General features: G+C 43.0%; 1 protein-coding gene across 1 annotated transcript in view; it reads left to right on the top strand.

Annotated features, from left to right (window-relative positions):
• Positions 1–18573, top strand: part of ZMIZ1 (zinc finger, MIZ-type containing 1) — a 55065-nt gene extending 36492 nt beyond the window's left edge. Inside the window, exons 13-17 of the mRNA XM_009332694.1 lie at positions 1744–1812; positions 2342–2589; positions 5570–5733; positions 11546–11794; positions 15453–18573. Coding sequence (XP_009330969.1) covers positions 1744–1812; positions 2342–2589; positions 5570–5733; positions 11546–11794; positions 15453–15560 — 838 coding nt within the window. The 3' untranslated portion in view covers positions 15561–18573. The remainder of the gene's footprint in view (positions 1–1743; positions 1813–2341; positions 2590–5569; positions 5734–11545; positions 11795–15452) is intronic.
• The last annotated feature ends 1768 nt before the right edge of the window (positions 18574–20341 follow it).

The following is a 20341-nucleotide window of genomic DNA, read 5'->3' as shown; positions in this document are numbered from 1 at the left end:
CTCGGTCTTCCTGGTCAGGTGGCCTGTAATTTCACCTGTCCCTGCCCTCCCTTTAATCCTGACCCATAAGCTGTCGGTCGGCTCCTCATCCATCCCCAGGCGGAGCTCCATGCACTCCAGCTGGTCATTGACATAGAGGGCGACACCCCCCTCCTCATCTCCCCTGCCTGTCCTTCCTGAAGAGCCTGTATCCCTCCATCCCAACACTCCAATCATAGCATCCAGCTGAACGTTAAGTAAGGATGCCAAATAACTGTCCCAGGTGCTGTGCTTTGAGTCACATAGATATGCAGTTAATGGCAGTGTTCAAGGAGAGGGGGAATTTTGGAGACTGCGACATTTCCCAGTATTTAGGTCCCTCCATCCCAACACTCCAATCATAGCATCCAGCTGAACGTTAAGTAAGGATGCCAAATAACTGTCCCAGGTGCTGTGCTTTGAGTCACATAGATATGCAGTTAATGGCAGTGTTCAAGGAGAGGGGGAATTTTGGAGACTGCGACATTTCCCAGTATTTAGGTAGGAAATTAAGTTGGATCCTCCAAGGTCAAAGTCAACATCAAGTGCACATTACAGTGAGAGCAGAAAGCAGGAAGCATTCTAGTCAAAGGTAAAAGATTTCCGAGGAGCAGAAATTTGGAGCGATTGCTTAAAGGAAAAGAGGGATATCTTGGCATACTTTCAGCCTCCTTATGTTTTGACCAGAGAGCTAGTATACTGCAGAAGAAATGGAACAAAAAGCTTTGAAGTGGTTACAGACTGCCCATTCTTACATTTAACTGGGCAGAAAGAATCGCAGAACGTCTGCAGGCCAGTTCAGTGTCTGTAACCTACTGTGCTCAGTCCACAGGGTTATGAGTTTGTTCCAGCCTCAGCTGAGGCGCCAGGGCTCTTTAGCTCAAGCAGCTGTAGCGGTAGCAGCTCGCACTTTATCTCTGCAAGTCTCCAGTTCGATCCCTGCTGCACCAGCCGATGTTACGTATAAGCAGGAGTGGAGATTGTCCATTCTGTCTGCTTCTGTGGACATCGCAGGCTTGAGATGAGCTTGTTTCGATGACTATCCATGATTGATACATATCCTGAAGTGCAGGTGCTTTCTCTGAACTACCTGAATCTTTTCTATCTTCTAAGTTAGGCTAAAAATATCACAAGAATTGGATGTCTTGCTTCTTAATTTATGTGTTCGTACATCCAGGCCAAAATTTTTGTCCTGGTTCTCCTGAGTATGAGTACCTGCATTCAGATCTAAGTGCCTACATAACTAAATCATTTCCGTTTTTGTTTTGTTCTGTTCCCATCTGTGCTGATCTTAAGTAAAATAACTATAATGCATAGCTACTTTGAAGCCGTATTACCGTATAGCTCAAAACAAAAAAAGGTCCGATTTGGAAAAAAAATAGTGCTAGCTGATGTTCACAGGAGAGATCTGCTATGCTTGAAAAGCCTTTAAATTCGCAATATATTTCACTAAAAAAAAATTTAAAGGATGTGAGCAGCTTGTGGACACACACAAGTAGCTGTATCTTTATCTCATCTGTTTGACGTAGAGTACTATTATCCTGGTAATGCAGATGTAGAACTAAAACTGTTTGCCCCAAATCATTCCTAAATTACATGTTACAGATAGTAAGTTGGTGGATCCCAGTCTACTGATTTCATCACTAACCTATCCTTCTTCCATCCCCCTTTTACACATGTGTAGCGATATTCTAACGTGAGGTTTGGGGTTTTTTTCCTTTCTAGTAAAACGGCTCTGCTGGAGGGCTTGGAGGTTGACCAGTATATGTGGGGTATTCTGAACGCTATACAAAAGTAAGTGAACTTACTCATTTCCGATATCCAAGACTAAGCAACTAGGAGATATGTTAATGAGTACTGAGATAGTCACACCGAAGTAGGTCTTAGTGATTGAACTTGAATATTCTATTTCATGGCTCCTTGGTGGAGCTAGTGATACAGTGAATCAGTTTCCATCTACTTAATAGATCTTGTTTGGGTTATCTGTTGATGGCAGCCTCACCAATGAAGCAGAGGGAAGAGTGAGAATGGAGAATTAAATGCTTTCTTGTATTTACAAGTAGTCCCTCTGATTCACACGTGGCAGACCACATAGATATGTTTGGATTTCATTGTGTGGATAAACACAGAAACGTGCTCTCACAGTTGCCTTACTTAAAACTTGCTTTCAGCACACACTTGAGGAGTGAAAGATCTTGAGGTTGTATTATACTAGAGCATTTTAGAACATTTGTTGCCATGCAGATTCTTATGGAAACTTCAGCAGAATTGATTTAAAAAAAAAAAAAATCAATTAACGTGCTAAAATTTTCACATTTTACAGCTCAGAGTTTGAAGAAGTTACCATTGATCCAACTTGCAGTTGGAGGCCGGTCCCTATAAAGTCAGATATTCACATCAAAGATGACCCAGATGGCATTCCCTCAAAAAGATTTAAGACCATGAGTCCAAGCCAGATGATCATGCCAAATGTGATGGAGATGATTGCAGCTTTGGGTCCTGGCCCGTCACCTTACCCATCCCTACCCCCTCCTCCAGGAGGCAACAACTCCACTGAATATGGTAACCAAGGTTAGTTTTACAGCTTTGTGCACCCGGGTGGTCACTCTAGAAGTCAGTGGTTCAGTCAGCTTTGTGCTTCGGGTATGTCACTTCTCAGAGAGATGCATAAGGAAAGCAAATTATATGGCTGCAATTCTGAAATTCCGCATCAGTCTTTTCATTTAAGATTCATCTGTTCAGGGGAAATATATTTTAGTCAGGAAGTTGGTGCTTGCCATATTTATTGCCATGCAGCCCTCCCTGAATCAACCAACATTGTATGTTACCTTCTATATTCATGGCCTGCCGCTATGTACATCTTTCCTCATTTTTTCTGTCCGTTTTCCTTCTGTTCCCCACTCGTTCAAGTGAAGGCTCCTAGTGCTACGGAAGTTACAAAGCAGAGAACTTGACCCATTAACCCTGCTACTTGGGCCATGAAGTTTAACTTGTGGCCAGGTGGGTGACATTTGCTAGGCCACCCAGAAAGTGGATGGCTTTTAAAGAGATTTTAACTGCTTTGCAAACATCTTCGCATTAGAAAATTACTTTTGAGTTCCTCTACCCGTATGCTGCCAGATTGAGAAATAGGGAACTAAATATAGGCAGTGGAGATACGCTTTCAAATGACTGGTGTATTGTGAATAACTCAATTATAGTGACAATTCTGAAAATACGAAACCAGAGACTGTTTCTTTTGCAAGTAATATGATATGACTCAGTTCAGCTCTGGGAAAAGACCAACTGTTCACACCATCAGAATCCCCAAATTGATTACAAGGTGATATATGTGCTTTTTGCAGGCATTTGAAGAAAAATATAGATTGCGTGCAAAATATGGTTAATTTGCTCCAATGACTGCATTACTGATGACAGATGATAAAACTTTTTAGGTTTTCAAACAGATGAATGATTACTATAACAAAGCCAAGAGCACTGAATCACAAATTTTTCACTCGTTTAGCAGGAGTGAAGTGCAGTCAGAGCATGAGAACAGAGCCATCTATTCTTCATCAGCTTTCTGGCTCATAATCGGGAACGGACAGGGTAGTCACGTAAAGTGGGGTTTAAGGTTTGTGTAACGATTGCTGCCTAGACTGTTACTTCCCTGCCTTCCCCTGTGGATCCTGTAGCAGAGGTAGTCATTGCTTCTCGAAGCCCTGACTCATCGATGGCGGGTGAAACCCACGCTCTCCTATTGCCCCTGCAGTAGTCATATCGGTGCAGAGCACCGGATTATCCTAAATGTCTTTATAGGTCTGGGCATACTGCCTTTGCATCTTCATTCTCCATCAGTACGTGCACTGAAACTTGGTGTTTAGAATTAGGTAATGTCCTCTGATTACCAGTACTCTAGAGTAAAGTAGTAGTAGTACTACTGTGGTTTATGTTTGTTTATTTGGGCTTGACGGTAAGCATACTGAAGTTTAATTTGCAGATATAACAAGTACTCAGTAATACAAGACCTTATTCCAGCTCCTTGCTATTAAATCTTTCCTGAGAAGCAAGGCAAGGCCAGCTATATTCTGTGAGACTCATCCAGTTTGCAGATTAACAAAATGAGAATTAGTAAGGCTCTGCAGTATTTACATGATAGATCAAAGTCCTGACTTCTTTGAGAAATACTCTTACGTGGCTAATGACTTCTATTCCTCTGAGATTAAACTTCTGCTTGTGAAGCTGTGCTAAAGAGCAAATGATGCAGCTACTTCAGTTTGTCAAACTCCCTCCTTGACTTGAACATTTGAAGCTGCTGTACTTCAGCTGACGAACTGCAGGCTCTCCGTGCAAGCTCCAAAGCTATTCTATTATTTCAGAGCTCAGTATCATCCACGTCAGTTGCTTATACGAAATAGCTGAGTGGCTTTAGTTCCATTTTTGCCGTTCATAGCAAATAAGCCACCAGAGTTGGTATGTCAGCTGGAAGAGTTAACAGAGAGGGACCTGAACACAAAAAATAGAGAGAGTAAAATCCCTGTATTGAGATACATGCTTGCTTTAGAATTCAAGTGAAGATCACTGAGCTGAGATGGGACGGATCAAAACATATCGACGATGGTCATACAGTACTTGTCCTGCAGATCAGCAGGGGACTCCAGGCTTGTTGCTAGATGGTAGATGGGTCGGGGTAAATCCCAACCATTTATTCCAAATTGGTGTGAAATTTTGGTGCTTTGGAGAACATCGTTTCAGGCTGAAGTTAGGTGGATTTCGTAAATTCTGAGTTTTTCATTACGAGCATGCATATCCGTATGCTGAAACACAGGCTACAGGCAGCCAGTTTGTAACTCTGAAAATGAGAAGAATACATCCAAGAGAGAAAACAGATGTTGTATTTGCAGACAGTCAAGTGAATTTTACTAGGTTTTGTGAGAGCAAGAGAACTACATCACAAACCCCAATTAGACGTGAAGGCCTCTTTTGCATTATCTTAATGGAAGTTGCCTGTTTGCACTGCAAAAGAAGAGATAAAATAGATGCTGTGCTAAGAACTGGCACTGTGGCATCTTCCTGATACAGTTCTGTCAATTAGCTTCATCAGAAACTGAAGCGATGCTACCATCTTACCGAGTGCGTAGAAGCGTAGACATAAACAACACAGGTGTCCTATAAATAATTTTGGACTTGGGCAGTTAGTCTCGGTTGCACTGAGGTGCTTCCATATGCAAATATTCCAGAGAATTTAATATCCCTTTCACTTCTCGGCTTGGTTAAGTTTTATGTGGTGACTTGACAGTAGTTTTTCAAAATGTCAGCAGTTTTCAATTAGTTACAACACGTACATGAATTATTGCAGCAGATGGTATTTGAAAGCTGAGTGCCGTTTTTCGCTCCTTATTTCTCCAGCTCGCTCCAGCAGTGGGGAGCGCAGTGTTGTCACGTTCAGCGTTGCAGTTGCCCTGTGCTGTGCGGGGAGGATGCCATGCCGCACAGCTTTTACAAGACACTCCGAGAGATCAATGTTGGGAAACAAACAGTTTCTTTCATATCACATCTGTTTCTGTTTTAGGCAACAGTTACCAAGGTCATGGCAATTTTGACTTCCCACACGGGAATCCCGGTGGCACGTCTATGAATGACTTCATGCATGGGCCACAGCTGTCACATCCCCCAGACATGCCGAGCAGCATGGCAGCTCTCGACAAACCTCTCAGCCACCCCATGCAGGAATCTGTAAGTAACGGTGCTGTGGACGTAGATTTTCCTTTGTGGGGGTAAGGAGCTCTCATCCAGCTAACGGACTTGCCTTGTGAACTGCTTTTACTTTTTGTGGATTCCTCACTGTGGAAGCTTGTGAAATAGAGTAGTCCTGAGAAATGCCAAAAATGCCATTTTTAGTTTCTGGTCTTTACGAGTTTCTGGAGAAGCATTTCTGAGCTTTTTCAATTGTTGTTTAAGCTTGTTTATCTGAAAGAGACAACCTGGCTCGGTGTGCTTGTGTTAGTCATGGTGCTTTGCTCTGACACCTGAAAAAAACCTAGACTTCATTCCCTAGGCCAGCAGGGTCTCCATCTTCAGCAGACAGCTTGTTATAGCAAGACATTGACTGACTTCAAAGCAGGGACAATATCTTCCCTGGCTTTGTCCCTGAGGGCAAAATTTGCATCAAAGCATTTTGAGGGGGAATTCTACCCAAGCAGCATGAAAGGCACCTTTAAGCTGTTGGAATAGGACAAGCCTATAGGTTTCGAGGAGAGGCGCTGCCGCTGGTCTGAGAGTGTATCAGTGTTAAGAGACTAAAAAATGGAGGTTCTTCAGGTCTCAGATGGAGAGGCAGAACTGTGCGTTGGAAAAGCAGCTTGCTCAGAGCACTGAGTTTTATATACAGAACTTTACATATCTCTAGAAAATGCAGCACGGCAGCAGCTAGGTGATAGAAAAGCTACCAGCAGCATTTAGCTCTTAGGCATGGCTAGTCATCTATTTTAACTCGGGGGGTGGGGGATGTGTGTATACATCCTTTTATGTTCATTTAAGTTACAGGGCAGGGGCTTTATAGTGTTCTGGTACTGCACAGGAAGGATGTTTAACTTGGCAAGTCATCTGTGCCATGTCTTTAGTGAATACTAGAAAATACAATTTCAGAAGGTAATGAGGAAATGTGGTAGCAGATGCTCAGCAAAAGCCTACTCAGTCAATGTCTCCTGTAGCTGGCAGTGGGTTTTCCAAGGAGGATGGTGAGAAATAGGAAGAGAGTGGAGAGAGAGTTCTTAGTATAGCTTGGAGAGAGCCCAAGTAACAAGACTGTCTGCAAAGGAAGAGTCCAGAAACTGTAACAACTTTACCACTTTACAGGCTAATAAAGGACAGAACAAACACGCTGTTGTAAACTTAATTTTACGTTGGCAAATTCCACGTACCCAGCTTAAAGAGCAGTCTGAATTACCTGCATCAGAACCAACCATACAGGATTAGAATATAGTAGTGAGGGGAAATACTGCCAACCTGAACCACTCGCAGCTGCTTTCCTTTGAATCAAAGCCACAGGGAATTATTCTTTGCCTCCCATTACGTGACACCTACGGCTTGACTTCGTCAGGTAACTGCTATACCTTTGCTATAGTAGTTGCCCCAGTGAAATTTCTGAAGCGGTAGGATACGAAGTGGTTGAATATGAAAGTGAAGAATCTGTGGCTTTCTGAAAATGGGACTACTTACAGCTGATAGCAAAGGTGAAAGTTGCTCAAGGCTATGCGTGTTCCAGAGCTGTAAGAGGGTATTTGGGCTAGACTTTTGGTTCTGTGGGCCAGTCTGTAGCAAATCTGATACTTGCTTATGATAGCTGGCAATTAAAGTAAACCTTTGCCTTACTTCTCCCTCATCTACCATGATACGCAAGCTACACTGTTTGGGGAGGGGAAGCGGCGCTGAAGCAGGTTCCACCTAGTTTATGTCGATGCCTGATTTTCTCTAATGAGGATCAGTTTTCAGGTCTGTTAGCACAAGGGAACTAGACTGACCTTGTCGACGTAGCCACGTAGTCTTCTGGCCACATCTGAGGGCTGTTAGTGCTCCCACACAGCTTTTTCAGTATTATAAAATCTCTGCTTTCCTCTTTCTCTCTTTTTCTCCTTCTTCCTTTCTGCTCTCTCAAAAACGAACTGTTTGTCTGTAGCAGACACTCAGGAAAGGCAGCTTTAAAATTACTGCTTTGAGAGAAATGCATGCCATTAACACATTCCTAAATTGTGTAGCTGAATGTCTTTGGACAGACATCTCTGTACGAAAATAACTATAAATCACATTGCGTAACTAAACTAAGTTTTTAAGATGTTGCCTGTGCTCTTGTCTGGCTTTCTGTCTTTCCTTTTTACACATTTAAGGTGTATTTTGTTTTCCTCTACTATTCACTTTGACCGTTTCGTGTTTACAAGGTGAGTCAGGATCAGATGTTTGGTCCTTTTTAGACCCGAGGTCTGTCTCTAACTGGAGCTGAATGCTGCTGAGGAAGTTCCTAATTGTCCTATTATGAAGATTTATGTGGTAGCCCTTACATAGTGGTAGGCAGAGAAAGTTGATCCCTCCAGACATACTCCGTAGTCCACTCAGGAAATGTAGATGTGTTTGCCCGATGTAGGTCGGGCTGGATCGTCAGAGCTACCTGCTCTCAACACTGCTGTTCCGCTCCTGTAGAAGAAAAAATCAAGACCTGAAATGTAGCTAGAAGTAATACCTCTTTCCCAGTGTGAAGTGTTGTGAGAACTATAGAACGGATGCTCCTATGTCAGTGCAAGATTGCTACAAAAGAGCTGCCACAGTCGCATCATGTTTGTTTTCAGAAATCGTAAACAAGTTTTAGACAGAGGTGAATTCAGAGTTAGCTCTAGCTTAGTGCTTATCGCAGACAGTGTAAGGAGTGGTACATGACTGAGCAATGGATGATCACGCCGTAGTTTCGTATACACGGTGAGGTGATATGAGCTGGTGCCGCTGTAAAAAGCCATTGCTCTTGTGTCTATTTTCACTTTTCCTCTCTCTCACACCAGCACATGTTATTGCAGCCATGAAGTGATCTGGATTTGGGTACTGATGCGACAGAAAACTAATTCGGGGGGGGGAAGTTTAGCTTTGATCCATGTCAGTTCCCCAGTTGAGTTCACTGCACGTCTGCAAGGACGCACCCAATGACAAAGGCATGGATGGGAGAAGTGGCCGAGAACAGCAGCAGGGCAGGGTGGCGTCTTTCAGTGGTTTTGCCAGCTAGCCCAGCAAAAGAGTTGGTAAAACTACGACTCCAGGAATGGAGAGAGAGATAGACCATCGACTTAACCTGCTGATCTTTTTTTTCCACGATCAATTTTCTCCTGAGATGAAAGGAATATTGTTCTGCAGCTGGCAGGTGCCGTTGCTCTACAGCTATACATCTCGGCACTCCTAGAGGTCGTTGTTGGGCTCATAAAAAGTTGTGTTGTTTTGTGCCATTAAGCTGAAGATGTAGTTGTGTCTGCTATAAGCTTTTCTTTTATAGATTGTAAATGTTTTAAGGGTGCCAAAGTTTACCCTCCTAAAAAACAACTCTGGAATTACCTTGCTATGTAAGCAAAGGCAACTTTGTTAGACTCCACGTTCGTAGCGTGGGTTAGTGTTTTTAAAATAAAACGATGGGAGTTGCAGATGCAAGCTGAACGTACACAAAGGGTGTTGCTTAGCATGTTTTTGTACCACGGCAAATTTGTCATTAGTTAGCTGCATGCAAATAGAAAACTGTTGGAAGTCCTGAGCATTTTGCTTTCTCACAGGTAGGCTGTGGTGGAGTCTGTGGCCCAAGTCAGATGGATTTTGAACCTGCGATGACTGTTTAAGATTATGGTGGCCCTCAGTCTTACAGTGAACAATTACGCCCTATCCAACAGTTATTTCAGGGCCCAAGATACTGCCTTATCAACTAAATATTTATGTATATGAAATGCTTGCCTATATAAACATAATGTAGAATTTCTAACCTGCTTATTTGTTTTGAAATATGTCTGAGAACGTATGAATGCCTCTTGGTTTAAATAATTATTGATATAAACATGCCAGTATGACTCTTGCTTTGTGCATTCAGGGATAAATTTAAGAGACTATTCAAGATAATCCTGTTTTGTTCTGTTTTTTTCCGGAAACTGCTTTCCCACTTTAGCAACGCTGTCTTAAATTGCTTTTTACTTTTTGTTATTATTAAGCTTTCTTAATTTCCACACTTTCTGTTGCACGTGTCCTCAGTGAATGAAGAAGGAAACAGTACTATTTGGATAGACATCTACTTTCACTTGGACTTTTGCAAAGTTTTTAGGCTGCAGATTCGTTTACGTTAAGGTGTGGTCTGTGGGCAGATTTTGTACAAGTTTACCCCTAAGGTAACAACAATAATGCTGCAGAATACTTTTCAAGTAGTCGAACCGTGACCCTAATGGAGAGAAGAGTGTGTATCAGTACTTTCTAACAGTTACTTTAAACTCTCATATGGGAAAGAGGCCCAAATGCGGTGTAGCAGATAGAATCCTGCTCGTTTCCACCAACCTTCATGCTACCAGAGTACTGAAAAGGACCTCCATGTAGCCGAGTATGACTGTCCCAATGGATCAGTATTCAGGTTTCAGTTTTCATAAGAGTGGTGAAATGTATTTTTTTAAATGCTTGTTTCTGTAATTTTTTTTTAATTTTGTGGGAACATTTTAATTAAGTTTTGTAATAACCTCCCTTTTGCTTTCCAAAACTGAAGACTGAGGTTACTTTAACCTTACAGTTTACTGTGATATGAAAGGGTCAATGCTGACATAGCATTTTGCTGGTTTCTGTTGGCTTGGCTGGATGAATTTCATGCTGTTGTTGTATGTATCTGTTCTTTTATTTCAGCTCCACTTTGTGGCAATATGTAGCATTCCTCAAAAAATGTTTACATTTTTTGCTTCTCCATATACCCAATTAACGTGAGACATGTGATTCTGAAGCATTCAGACACTTCTTTCTCTTGGCACCAAGGTCAAGCCCCAAAGAATCCACTGGCATGAAATGTGACATGCAGCAGAAAGAAGAATTGGGCTTGTGCATTTTTGTTGCTTCCCTGTCATGTGAGAAAGGCTTTTCCCCCATTCTTCCTTAATAGGGTTTGGAAGATGCATGTGGCTTGTTAGTTTATTCCCCACAGAAGAAAACATAAAAAATAGTAAGCTTTTGCTAGCGAACTTAGCCACGGCATGAATACAAAACAGAAGTGTGATCGCTAGCTTAGTTTCTGCTAATGCATCGTACCTCGCAGTCAGCAGGGTACGCAGCCACCTACAGCAGCTCTGCCGCTGGGTGGGGAGCTCGCTGGCTGAGCCGACTTGGTTTGTTTTGTCAGCCATCAGAGCCCATGAATATCAGTGAGGAAAATCTTCAGCCCTTAAAAGGGGTGTTGCATTCTGAAAAGAAAAGGAGGGGAGGAGTGGGGAAGGGCTGGTGTTTGCAAGATGTTTGTAATGAGCTGAAACACGAATAGGCAGCGGTGTCAGGAAGCTACCCAATAAGGGAGCTGAGCGGAAACGATGCATTTTCTCGGTTAATCGGTTTCCTGGGGGAATTGTTATTCAACAAATTCTCCATTCATTCATGGAATTTTTTAGGGCAAAAGCATCTGCCTTGCTAATGCTGAGCAGCACCCAGAAGGCTCCTTCCCTACTCTTTGGGGTTCGTTATTTTGCATCTTCAAGCGCAGTTTCCCACATCACAAGGAAGCAAACCAACAGCACAAATCCGATGTGTTTATCTCCCCCTTGCAGATAACCTTCAAAAAGCTGAAAGACTTCCTCCGGCATTGGGATATGGAGTTTTCTTTTCGGATTGCGCTTTTTTATTTCTTTTTTGGGTTTTTTTGGGGGGGTTATTTGTTTTTTTTTTTGTTGTGTGTGTCTTTTTTTAATTTAGTTATTTCTTTTTGTAACATGCGGTTACAGAGTCAGGCACCGCGAGCACTGTACCTTGTGGCCTCACTTTCTTTTCCTGCTTTTTTCCTCCTCCGCAGATCCCTCATCCCGGCAGCACTGATCAGTCCCATACTTCCATGCAGCAAGGTTTGCACGTCCCTCACCCCAGCAGCCAGTCAGGGCAGCCCTTTCATCACAGCGGGCCTCCTACCCAGCAGTCCCGGCAGCCGCCCCCGGCCGCTTCTAGCAACCATCCACACAGTGACCTGACCTTTAATCCCTCCTCAGCCTTAGAGGGTCAGGCTGGTGGACAGGGAGCACCCGACATGCCGGAGCCCTCGCTGGATGTAAGTCTGTGTCATACTATCATCTGCCTGCCATAGCGTGTGCTTCGCATCGCCTTTCATGCTTTGGTACATGGGCGCAGGTGCTGCAGCCAAGGTGACAGGGCGCTCCGGGCTTGCTGGGAGAACGGTTCTGGTTTGAGCAGCTGCGTGGCGTGCGAGCCATAGCCTCTTCCTAGCACCAAGGCAGGCATTTCTTCAGACGGCAGTTCAGGCGCCAGGCTGGGAGCCATCTCCTCCCTTCCCCCTCGTCGCTGGACGGGGGCTCCCGTGTGCTCATCTAGACCCTGAAGCCATCGCAGTGCCTGAATTAAGGGGAAGGACGCAGCTGTGTGTGGTTCTGACCGTGGCGGAGCTGCGCCAGGCGAGCTGCAGGCTGAGCCCTGCAGCATGCCCTGGCCGGTGGGAGGGGGATCTGTGCTGGCCCCCACCCCGTGGCACTGTCCCTGCTTCCTGCGGCCAAAAACAGGCTGTGCCCGTCCATACCGGCTCGTGCAGGTAGCGCAGCAGCTCAAGTTCTTCCTCCCGGTACGCCACATAGGAAAATAAACAAGAAGGACGTCTTCTGCCTCCTTAGCCGCTGTGGGAGGCAGCTCACAACTAAACAAACCTAGTTTTAAGGCCAAAAGTAATCTTCTGTCTCTTGCCATCCATTCAGTGGGGTCGGAAGTGAATTATCTGAGGTATCTCTCTGGTTAACCACCTACTTCCTGAAATACAAATTCCTTAGCACTAGGACTGGATTTTCGTTTGAGTCGTGCGTTCCCGTATGTGTATCTTCTGTCTGTTCCAAAGTCTGCTGCTGCGCAGTGTAATTTTCTTGGAGAAATGCTCACCTCTGTGCCTCGGACTTATATCTGTATTTACTGTTGCTGTATACTTACGTCTTCCCTGTCACCCACGAGCACTGTGCCAGCAGGTAGCCTTGCAGAGGGGAGGGACGGATGCTCCAGTTACAGGAACAGTGCTCAGTGGAGTAACTTCTGTCAGAACCAGACTGCTGCTGTTTCACACAACACGGTCACGTGCACATCCTTTGGGAATGATAGTTCATGTGGCAATTAGAGTTCTGAACCCTTAAGGACCCCGTGTGAGCAATATTAATAGGTGAAATAAAAATGTCGTTTTTTTTCTTCAAATATTTAAGCAACATAAAGTATGCTGTTGCGGGTCAGGCACTTGTTCCTTGGTGAAAAGCAAAGTAGAAGAACCTGTACATTTATCACAGTGCTGTGGTTACCACTGATGGAGGCGTGCTGGATTCTTAATGGGAGGCTGAAATTTATCTTAGCTAAATGAGAAGGCAAGTGCTGTCCAGTGCGGGGACTACAGTTCTTTGAAATACCTGTGAGCTCAGTCGTGATCAGATGGATTATTTTAATGGGTCTAACTCTCAGTGGCTGTGTTGTGCACCCAGGCCGAATAACGTCCTGTGCAGCAAACCAAACAGGGGACTGTACCATGGGCAACTCGGTCCGCTCCCTACTGACACAGTCCAATTAATTCTTTAGGAGTTCAGAGTGATGCAGTCTAAGGTTTAACCTGGGTTAAAGGATTATACCTCGTGTATATATAGATACAGATGTAGATACAGGTGATCTGCACTTGCACCTCAGACAGCAGAGGCACAAGACTCAAATGACTGGTTAGACCACTCGAGTATTCACTTCAGGAGCGCTGGGTGCACCTCTCCAAATTCTGCCCCTCAGTCGAGCACGTTCGCGTAGCTTCTGCCCCCACCCCCCCTCGCAGCCCCCGGCGCTCCTCCGTCTCTTGCCTCTGCTCCAGCACAGCACCCTCAGCGCCCGGCAAGGTCCTGTCTGAGGTCTCTGCTTTTCACACCAGCTGGGCAGGAGGCAGGCTGTGCTGCCTGGCCCCCCCGACCGAGGCAAGCCGAGGTCACCCTCAAAACTTAGGAGACTTCATCTGCAGAGATACAGAGCATATTGTTTAAAACTTTCACCTTCCTAAAAAAATTTTTTTTAAAAATCCCCTGTATACAAGAATGTCAGAGACATTACGTTAAATTTTCAAGAGTTGAGTTGTAAAATTGAAAGAGAAATGCAACCATTTTTTACTTTCTATGCGTTTGGTGGGGCCACAGTTTTCTTTTGGGCTTCTGTGCTAGGTATTCATGAAAAATTATGGTAGCGGTGAAATACATTTAAAAGCGTTATATCTTTAGTCTAGTCCTATGACAATAGCATTTTTACCATGAATAAAAGGAGGCGGTATTTTAAGAAAAGCATTCCTTCTGGGAGATTCTGTTTATGTAAACTTGACATTGCATTTTTTTTTCAAAACGCTTAGGAAGTAATAAACTTCTTTGTGCATTTCATGTTTAGCTTATTGAAAAATACGTTCATCCGTATAACATTAGAAGATGAAGCTGCGTTTGCACAGGAGCAATAGAAGCATATAAATACAATATTTGCATGCTAAATGTGATGCAGTCAAGCTTTTAGTTTTATAGTACTTGAAAACAGCGCAACTCAAAATGAATTTCTCATACCTACTGTTAAGTTTGTTAAAGCAGTCCATGTTTTTCTGTCTTTGCTTTAACACAACTCTGAATATAAAGGGAGTTTATTACAAACTCTTCCCTGCCGTTTTTTATATGTGACGCTTTTACTTTTGACTAGGATGTGGCAAGATGCAGAATAAAGCAGAAAACATTGCCTGGTACGCAACCCAGGAGTTTACCATTTGCTCGTTATCTGCCAGATCAAAAAGAATCTGAGTGATGGTTGGAAAAACAAAATTTTCTATTTGAAACACAGGATTAATAAAAACATAAACAAGCATCCCCCAACCATTCCTTTTGATACTTTAGAACATTGTGGAGATTGGTGCATCTTCTGTTGGATGGGGTGTTACGCCCCTGACCCTTTAGAGCCTCTGGAATTGCACGTAATGCTGTAGTGGAGTAAGTACTTCCAACCGCTGTAAGCTCACTGCCGCAGAAAGGAGAAGGGCTCGCCCGCCTGCCTTGCCGCTCCTCTCCCCATACTCCTTCTCAGCTGTTTTTTTCCCCCTTTCTCCCCCCCCTTTCTTTCTGGGCTAGTTGTAGCCCTGGGTGAGTTCCCTGCTCCAGCTCACTGCCCCAGAGCTTACATCGGCGCACAGAGGCGTTAGGGGGGGTGACTGAGGGGTGAGGTGAGGGACAGGGCTGCCTCTTTCTGTAGGGATGCAGGCTGCGGGTGATCGTCACGCTGACCTGCGCGAGTCAGATAGACCAGTCTTCGCTGATCTACCTTAAAGCTCAAATACCTATTACTCAAACTGCACGTTTCAAGTTTTTATTCAGTGTTGTATATGAAACTAACATACATAACGAGCATTTATCGAGAAGTTTTTGTCAGCATCGCTAGCCAGAAAATACACTTTGTTTATTGATGAACTTTGTGAGGGGGAGGTTGGCTGAGAAAACCCTAACTGAGGTGGTGATGCAATTCACAGGTGTGAACTGGGTAATACAGACTTTCACGAACAAGCGGATACTGCATCATCTTAGGGTGTTAGGTTTGTGTCGCTGCCTTCCGATTTATTTGGATGTGTACATATGAAAGCCGGTTTCCAGGAATGTGTGGTTTTAATCCCTTTTTTTCCTCAATTGTGTTTCTGTTATCTGTAATTTTCCTTTTATCTTTATATTTTATAGCTGCTTCCAGAACTCACAAATCCAGATGAGCTGCTTTCGTACCTGGATCCTCCTGATTTGCCAAGCAATAGCAATGATGACCTTCTGTCTCTCTTTGAGAACAACTGAAACCATATGTATTCTCCCATCCCTTGCACTTGTTCACATGTGTGTGGCTGCACAGCGAGGAATCTTAACACTCCTTTTCCACAAGAGAAGAAAAAAAAAACTCACAACTTGATCCAATGGTGCACTCCCTGCTTTCTTCATCTCAGAACTGCTTTAGTCAGCTTCAAAGACTGCGAAAGTGATGGGAGGAAAAAAATACAAAAAAAAAAAACCAAACCCCACAAATAAATGCAGTAATCTCCGAGTCTGCCGTGCTACACGTGACAAAGCAGCATAGACAGTTGTGCAGCTATTGGAAACCCCATTTGTTGTTCATCCTCTAGAGAGAGAGTTCTGTGATAAACATAGTGTTGAAGTATCTTGGCAAAAACGAATCTTGGCAAGGGAAGAAAAGGCAACAAAATGGAACTGTCTTTCATTGACCCGTCTCAGAGTGTCCTTCCAACGCGTGTTCTTCCATTTTTTTGAAACTGTATCTCCCTCCACCCCACCTCCCCTCTGCCCCCCTCCAACCACGGGTTTGCGTTGGAGTGATTGTCCTGGCCACACACACAAAAAGAAAAACAAAAACACGTACAAAGCTCAAAAAAGCACAAATCCTACAGTCGAGTGGCAAAGATAGGGAAGACGTACAGGCCCGTCAGAGGGAGCCAGCAGTTTAGCTAATGCGACTTCAGTAGCGGAGTCCTGAGAATCTCCAGGCTGCAGCCGTGGGTGTTGGTATTTCTGCAAGCGCAGGAATCTTAGCCACCTCTTTGCAGAGGGTTCCTCTGGCCAAACACACAGATGGGAGACACCCAGGAAAGATTTTAAAAACAAAAAAGTTTGCAAGGTTTAGGGATTTTTCGTGGTTTTGGTTTCAAATCGGTACCATTTGTGGCTGCGTTAACGTCCAGCTGTTGAGATTGCTGTAATAGATCTTTTTGCTGTGTATGTCGTACGGAATGGAAAAGAGAGGGAGGGGGGACGCAACCCAAACTGTTCCTGATTATTACCTGCAGCCTTCGGTGCCCCGAGCGTTTGTGTCACTGTCTGTACTGCACAATACATAGTAAGACAAGCTGGGTTGAAGGCAGCCAGGAAATCATTGCAGGATGGAGGGAGAGTTAACATCGCTATCTGCATAATTGTTTTTAATAATCGGCTTGAGAAGGGGCATTGACATTGGAGAGACACCTTACGGCTTCATTTTTGTTTTGCTTTGCGTTCTGTTTTCGTGACTGTTACAGATAATTCAGCCTTTTTCTTTTCTCCTCCTTCGGTTTCTTTTTTTAAACTTTGGCTGCCGGGATGAGCTCTCTTTCTCCTGAAGGACCGGGCATGGGGAGAATAAGTAACTGTCGGTAGATTGCTACTGCCCTCAAGAGACCCTGCTGCCACAATCACTGTCTTGCCCCTGTGATCCGTGCTTCTCGTGTGATTGCTGCTCCTGCATGAGCTTCCTATTGCTTCTGTGCCCATTTCTGTGCTCTTCGTCTCTCTCTCTCTTTCTCTCTTATAAGTGATGTACAGTAGCTGTGTAAGAAGTGCATGTGTGCCAACTTTGCCCTTGTGGTGCAACATTTCAGCTTTTGCCCACTGTACAGTTATCGGTTTCCTTTCTTTTTGTTACTAAAGCGAATTTGACCCTACTCCTTTTCCTCGTCCCAGATCCAACCAAACACCCTTCGTTTGCTCGCCACAATACGTTTTAAACTGAAGTGCCAGGCAAGATTTGGTTTGTTCCTGTCGGTTTGACTAGATAGCTTCCTAGCCCTCTGTGTTTAGTTTGCGATGCTGTAAATGGCATGCTCTGTGCTTACGACTCTGGATTTGCGTTCCTCACCAAAGTCATGTTTGTAAATTCTTTGCGGTTTTTGTTTTATTTTGCTCTTTTTGTTAACGTTTCCCACTACTGCTGTACATGCGTCATGATATATATATGCTAGTCAGCAGCACCTTGCTGTAGATATTAAAGGAAATGGCGGTTTAGTTCTTTTATTTTCCAGTAGGAGTATTGAATCTGTCAAACATATTATGTAGAGATGGTCCCACACTTATATTTTTCCTGTTTCGAGTTTTTTTAAGAAAGGCGCTGTTCATTATGCAAAATCAATTATTTTAAGAATTGCTATTGTAAATATCTTTGTGAATATTTTAGTATCGTCTTTGATAATATTCAACATTTTCATGATCTGGTTATACTTTTGCTGGTGTTTTTAAATACCTTGTCTGAAGAAAAATATGGGTCCTTTTTTAAAAAAGAAAAATGAGGGTTCTTTAACAGAGTAAGGGAGTTGGTTTTTTTTTTTCTTTTTTTCCCCCCGTTTTCTTTTGATAAATTAGCCCAAATTTCGTATCCATTTATGTGATGAATGAATTGATACATCGGGCAGTACCTGGACAATCGGGGCCCAGCTCTGTCGTGGAAACATAATAATAAGTGATTGCCTAGGGCAAAAAAAAAAAAAACACCCCACCCAACTAAGCGACCGGTGTTCATCGACCGTGGGTGATTGTGGGCTGGTAATGGCAGAGATGATGTTCGTTCGCCCGAGTGAGCAGAACACCTAGGACCAGCTGTCTGAACAGGTAAAGATGCACTAAGGCAAGCAAGAAGTACGTAAGGTACCGTATTTATATCGCTGTACTGGTGCTCCGGTCCCTGAAACTGGGGCGCTGCAACGCTTAGGGATGTTGGTGGGTGGGGGAGGGAAACAGTATAGTATATTTTATTCTGCTTAGAAGTGTCTTTTTTCTTATGTAGGCTTGACAACCTGTAGAGGATCTCTGCAGAATATTAAAGATAACCTTGGTGTAATACATGGTAATATGGTTGTGGTGTGGTGCCGCTATCACACGATTCCTAGGAAAGACCGTTCTTCAGTTACAGATGTGTTTTGTAGCCATTTTACCGTAGTGGTTTCCCCCTGTGTTTTTGCTGCATTGTTTATGTAGGTATTGAAGTCATTTGCAGGGGTGGCTAATGGTAAACTGACTTTATGCCATTAGAGTTTGGGGGTTTTGTTGGGGGGGGGGGGGGGGGTGTCTTAAGCCATAGGTTTGGGAGTAAAGATTTCTCACTATTAGTTGGAACTGGTTGCTCAGATTTTTCTAATTGATTCTATTTAAAGTTCCACCCTCCACCGATTCCTGAGCAGCTAAGTTAGTCACCTGAAATGATTTTTTTCTCTTAAACGCAACATTAGTATTTTAAACCAGGTATGTTAAGGATTGACCTCTTGCTAACTGGTAGTATTTAAAACGTACCATTTAAAAGTACCTGTTGGAAAGCATAAAGGGAAAAAAAACCCCGTAGATATTAGCAATATGTTTGGAGCAGTGTTTGCATCTGCTTTGTACAGTAATAGAGAATTAAAGTGGACGGTTGACATTTTTAAGCTTACAGAAACGTTTGGTTTCTGAGCAGACCTTAAGAGAGAAAATACGATTTTTTTACCCATCACCCAAACGTTGGACATGTGAGACAGTTTTAGAGCTTATCTGTCAGCTAAAATCAGGTACTGTATAGTGGAGTCAGTATGAAAAAGCTTCTAAATGAAAATTTAGTTATTTTTTTATCTGTTCACTGCCGTATTAAAGTTTAGAGGAAAAAACCTAGCAAATAGGGTAATCACAGTCATTTCTTTTAAAGCTTAATTATCATATGAAATTCCAGTAGTATTTTTATTCCTCTTTTTTTGTTTGTTTACTTTTTAATTGTTTCCCTATGGAAGTTCATCTGGGAAAGAACCCACAGAGATCTACAGTTCTGCTGCCAAGACATTATTATAGGACTGACAGATACACGCCAATGTCTGCAGCGGAGACTCAAGGGACAGCTGTACATATGTAAATGACAAATAGAGACATGTTAACAGAAATGCATTCATTTTCCTTGGAATGTGCATTGTTTTTATTTCGCAGGAAAAAAAAAAAGCTTGAAGCTCCATCTTATGTGGAAAATGAATCCTGTTTGTTAGCGTTTGTGGAGTCTCAGCATTTGTTTCACTTTCACTTCTGTAATATACTCTGATCCTTTTTTGTTTTGTTTTATCTACATGTAATATTTAGCTTACGTGTACTAGTCTATCACCTGTGTATTTTTAGGGTGCTACAGAAATAATGAAGAAAAATAAGGGGATTAAAAAAAAATTGTAACCAAATTCATACTTTGTACAATTTTTGATATCACGATCAGAGGAGAATTAAAAAAAAAAAGTACAATCTGAAGTAACATGCAAAAATGGCCATCGTCTTTGTTTGTACATTGTATGTACAGTACAATGCAATCATTTCATACTTTAAACTGGTCAGAAAAAATAATTGTGATTTTTAGTCTTGCAAAACTGTATGTAGTTAGATGATGTGACAACCTAATATTTATCTAATAAATATGTATTCAGATGAAACCTGTATATTAGGTGTTCATGTGGTTATTTTGTATTTAAAAATCAAATTATTTGACTATTGCTAGACATTTATATACTCTGTTGTAACACTGAAGTATTCTCATTTGCTCATGTTAATTTTTTTTTTTCCTAAATAAATTTGCAAAATTAAGGTCTGGCTAATTGGCAGCTGCTTTGTAAATTCTGAGTTTCTTTTTTCAAACAACCAACCTCCCCTTTGCCCTCCCCGGTTTGTGTTAACGTGGAAGTCAGTTGCGCAGGATGTGCCTTTTCAGGGAGCAGGACTTGCTGCAGGAAGGGAAAGGCGGGAACCACCCTGGAAGAGACGCAGCATAAACGATTATGAATGCAAATTTACTGGTAGGCACGGGATCACGTGGAAAAAAGTCC

Source organism: Pygoscelis adeliae, unplaced genomic scaffold (genome assembly GCF_000699105.1).
Source record: "Pygoscelis adeliae isolate BGI_AS28 unplaced genomic scaffold, ASM69910v1 Scaffold269, whole genome shotgun sequence".
Lineage (NCBI taxonomy): Eukaryota > Metazoa > Chordata > Aves > Sphenisciformes > Spheniscidae > Pygoscelis > Pygoscelis adeliae.
Note: the sequence above shows the minus strand (reverse complement) of the source record. Positions and strands in the feature narration are given on the sequence as shown.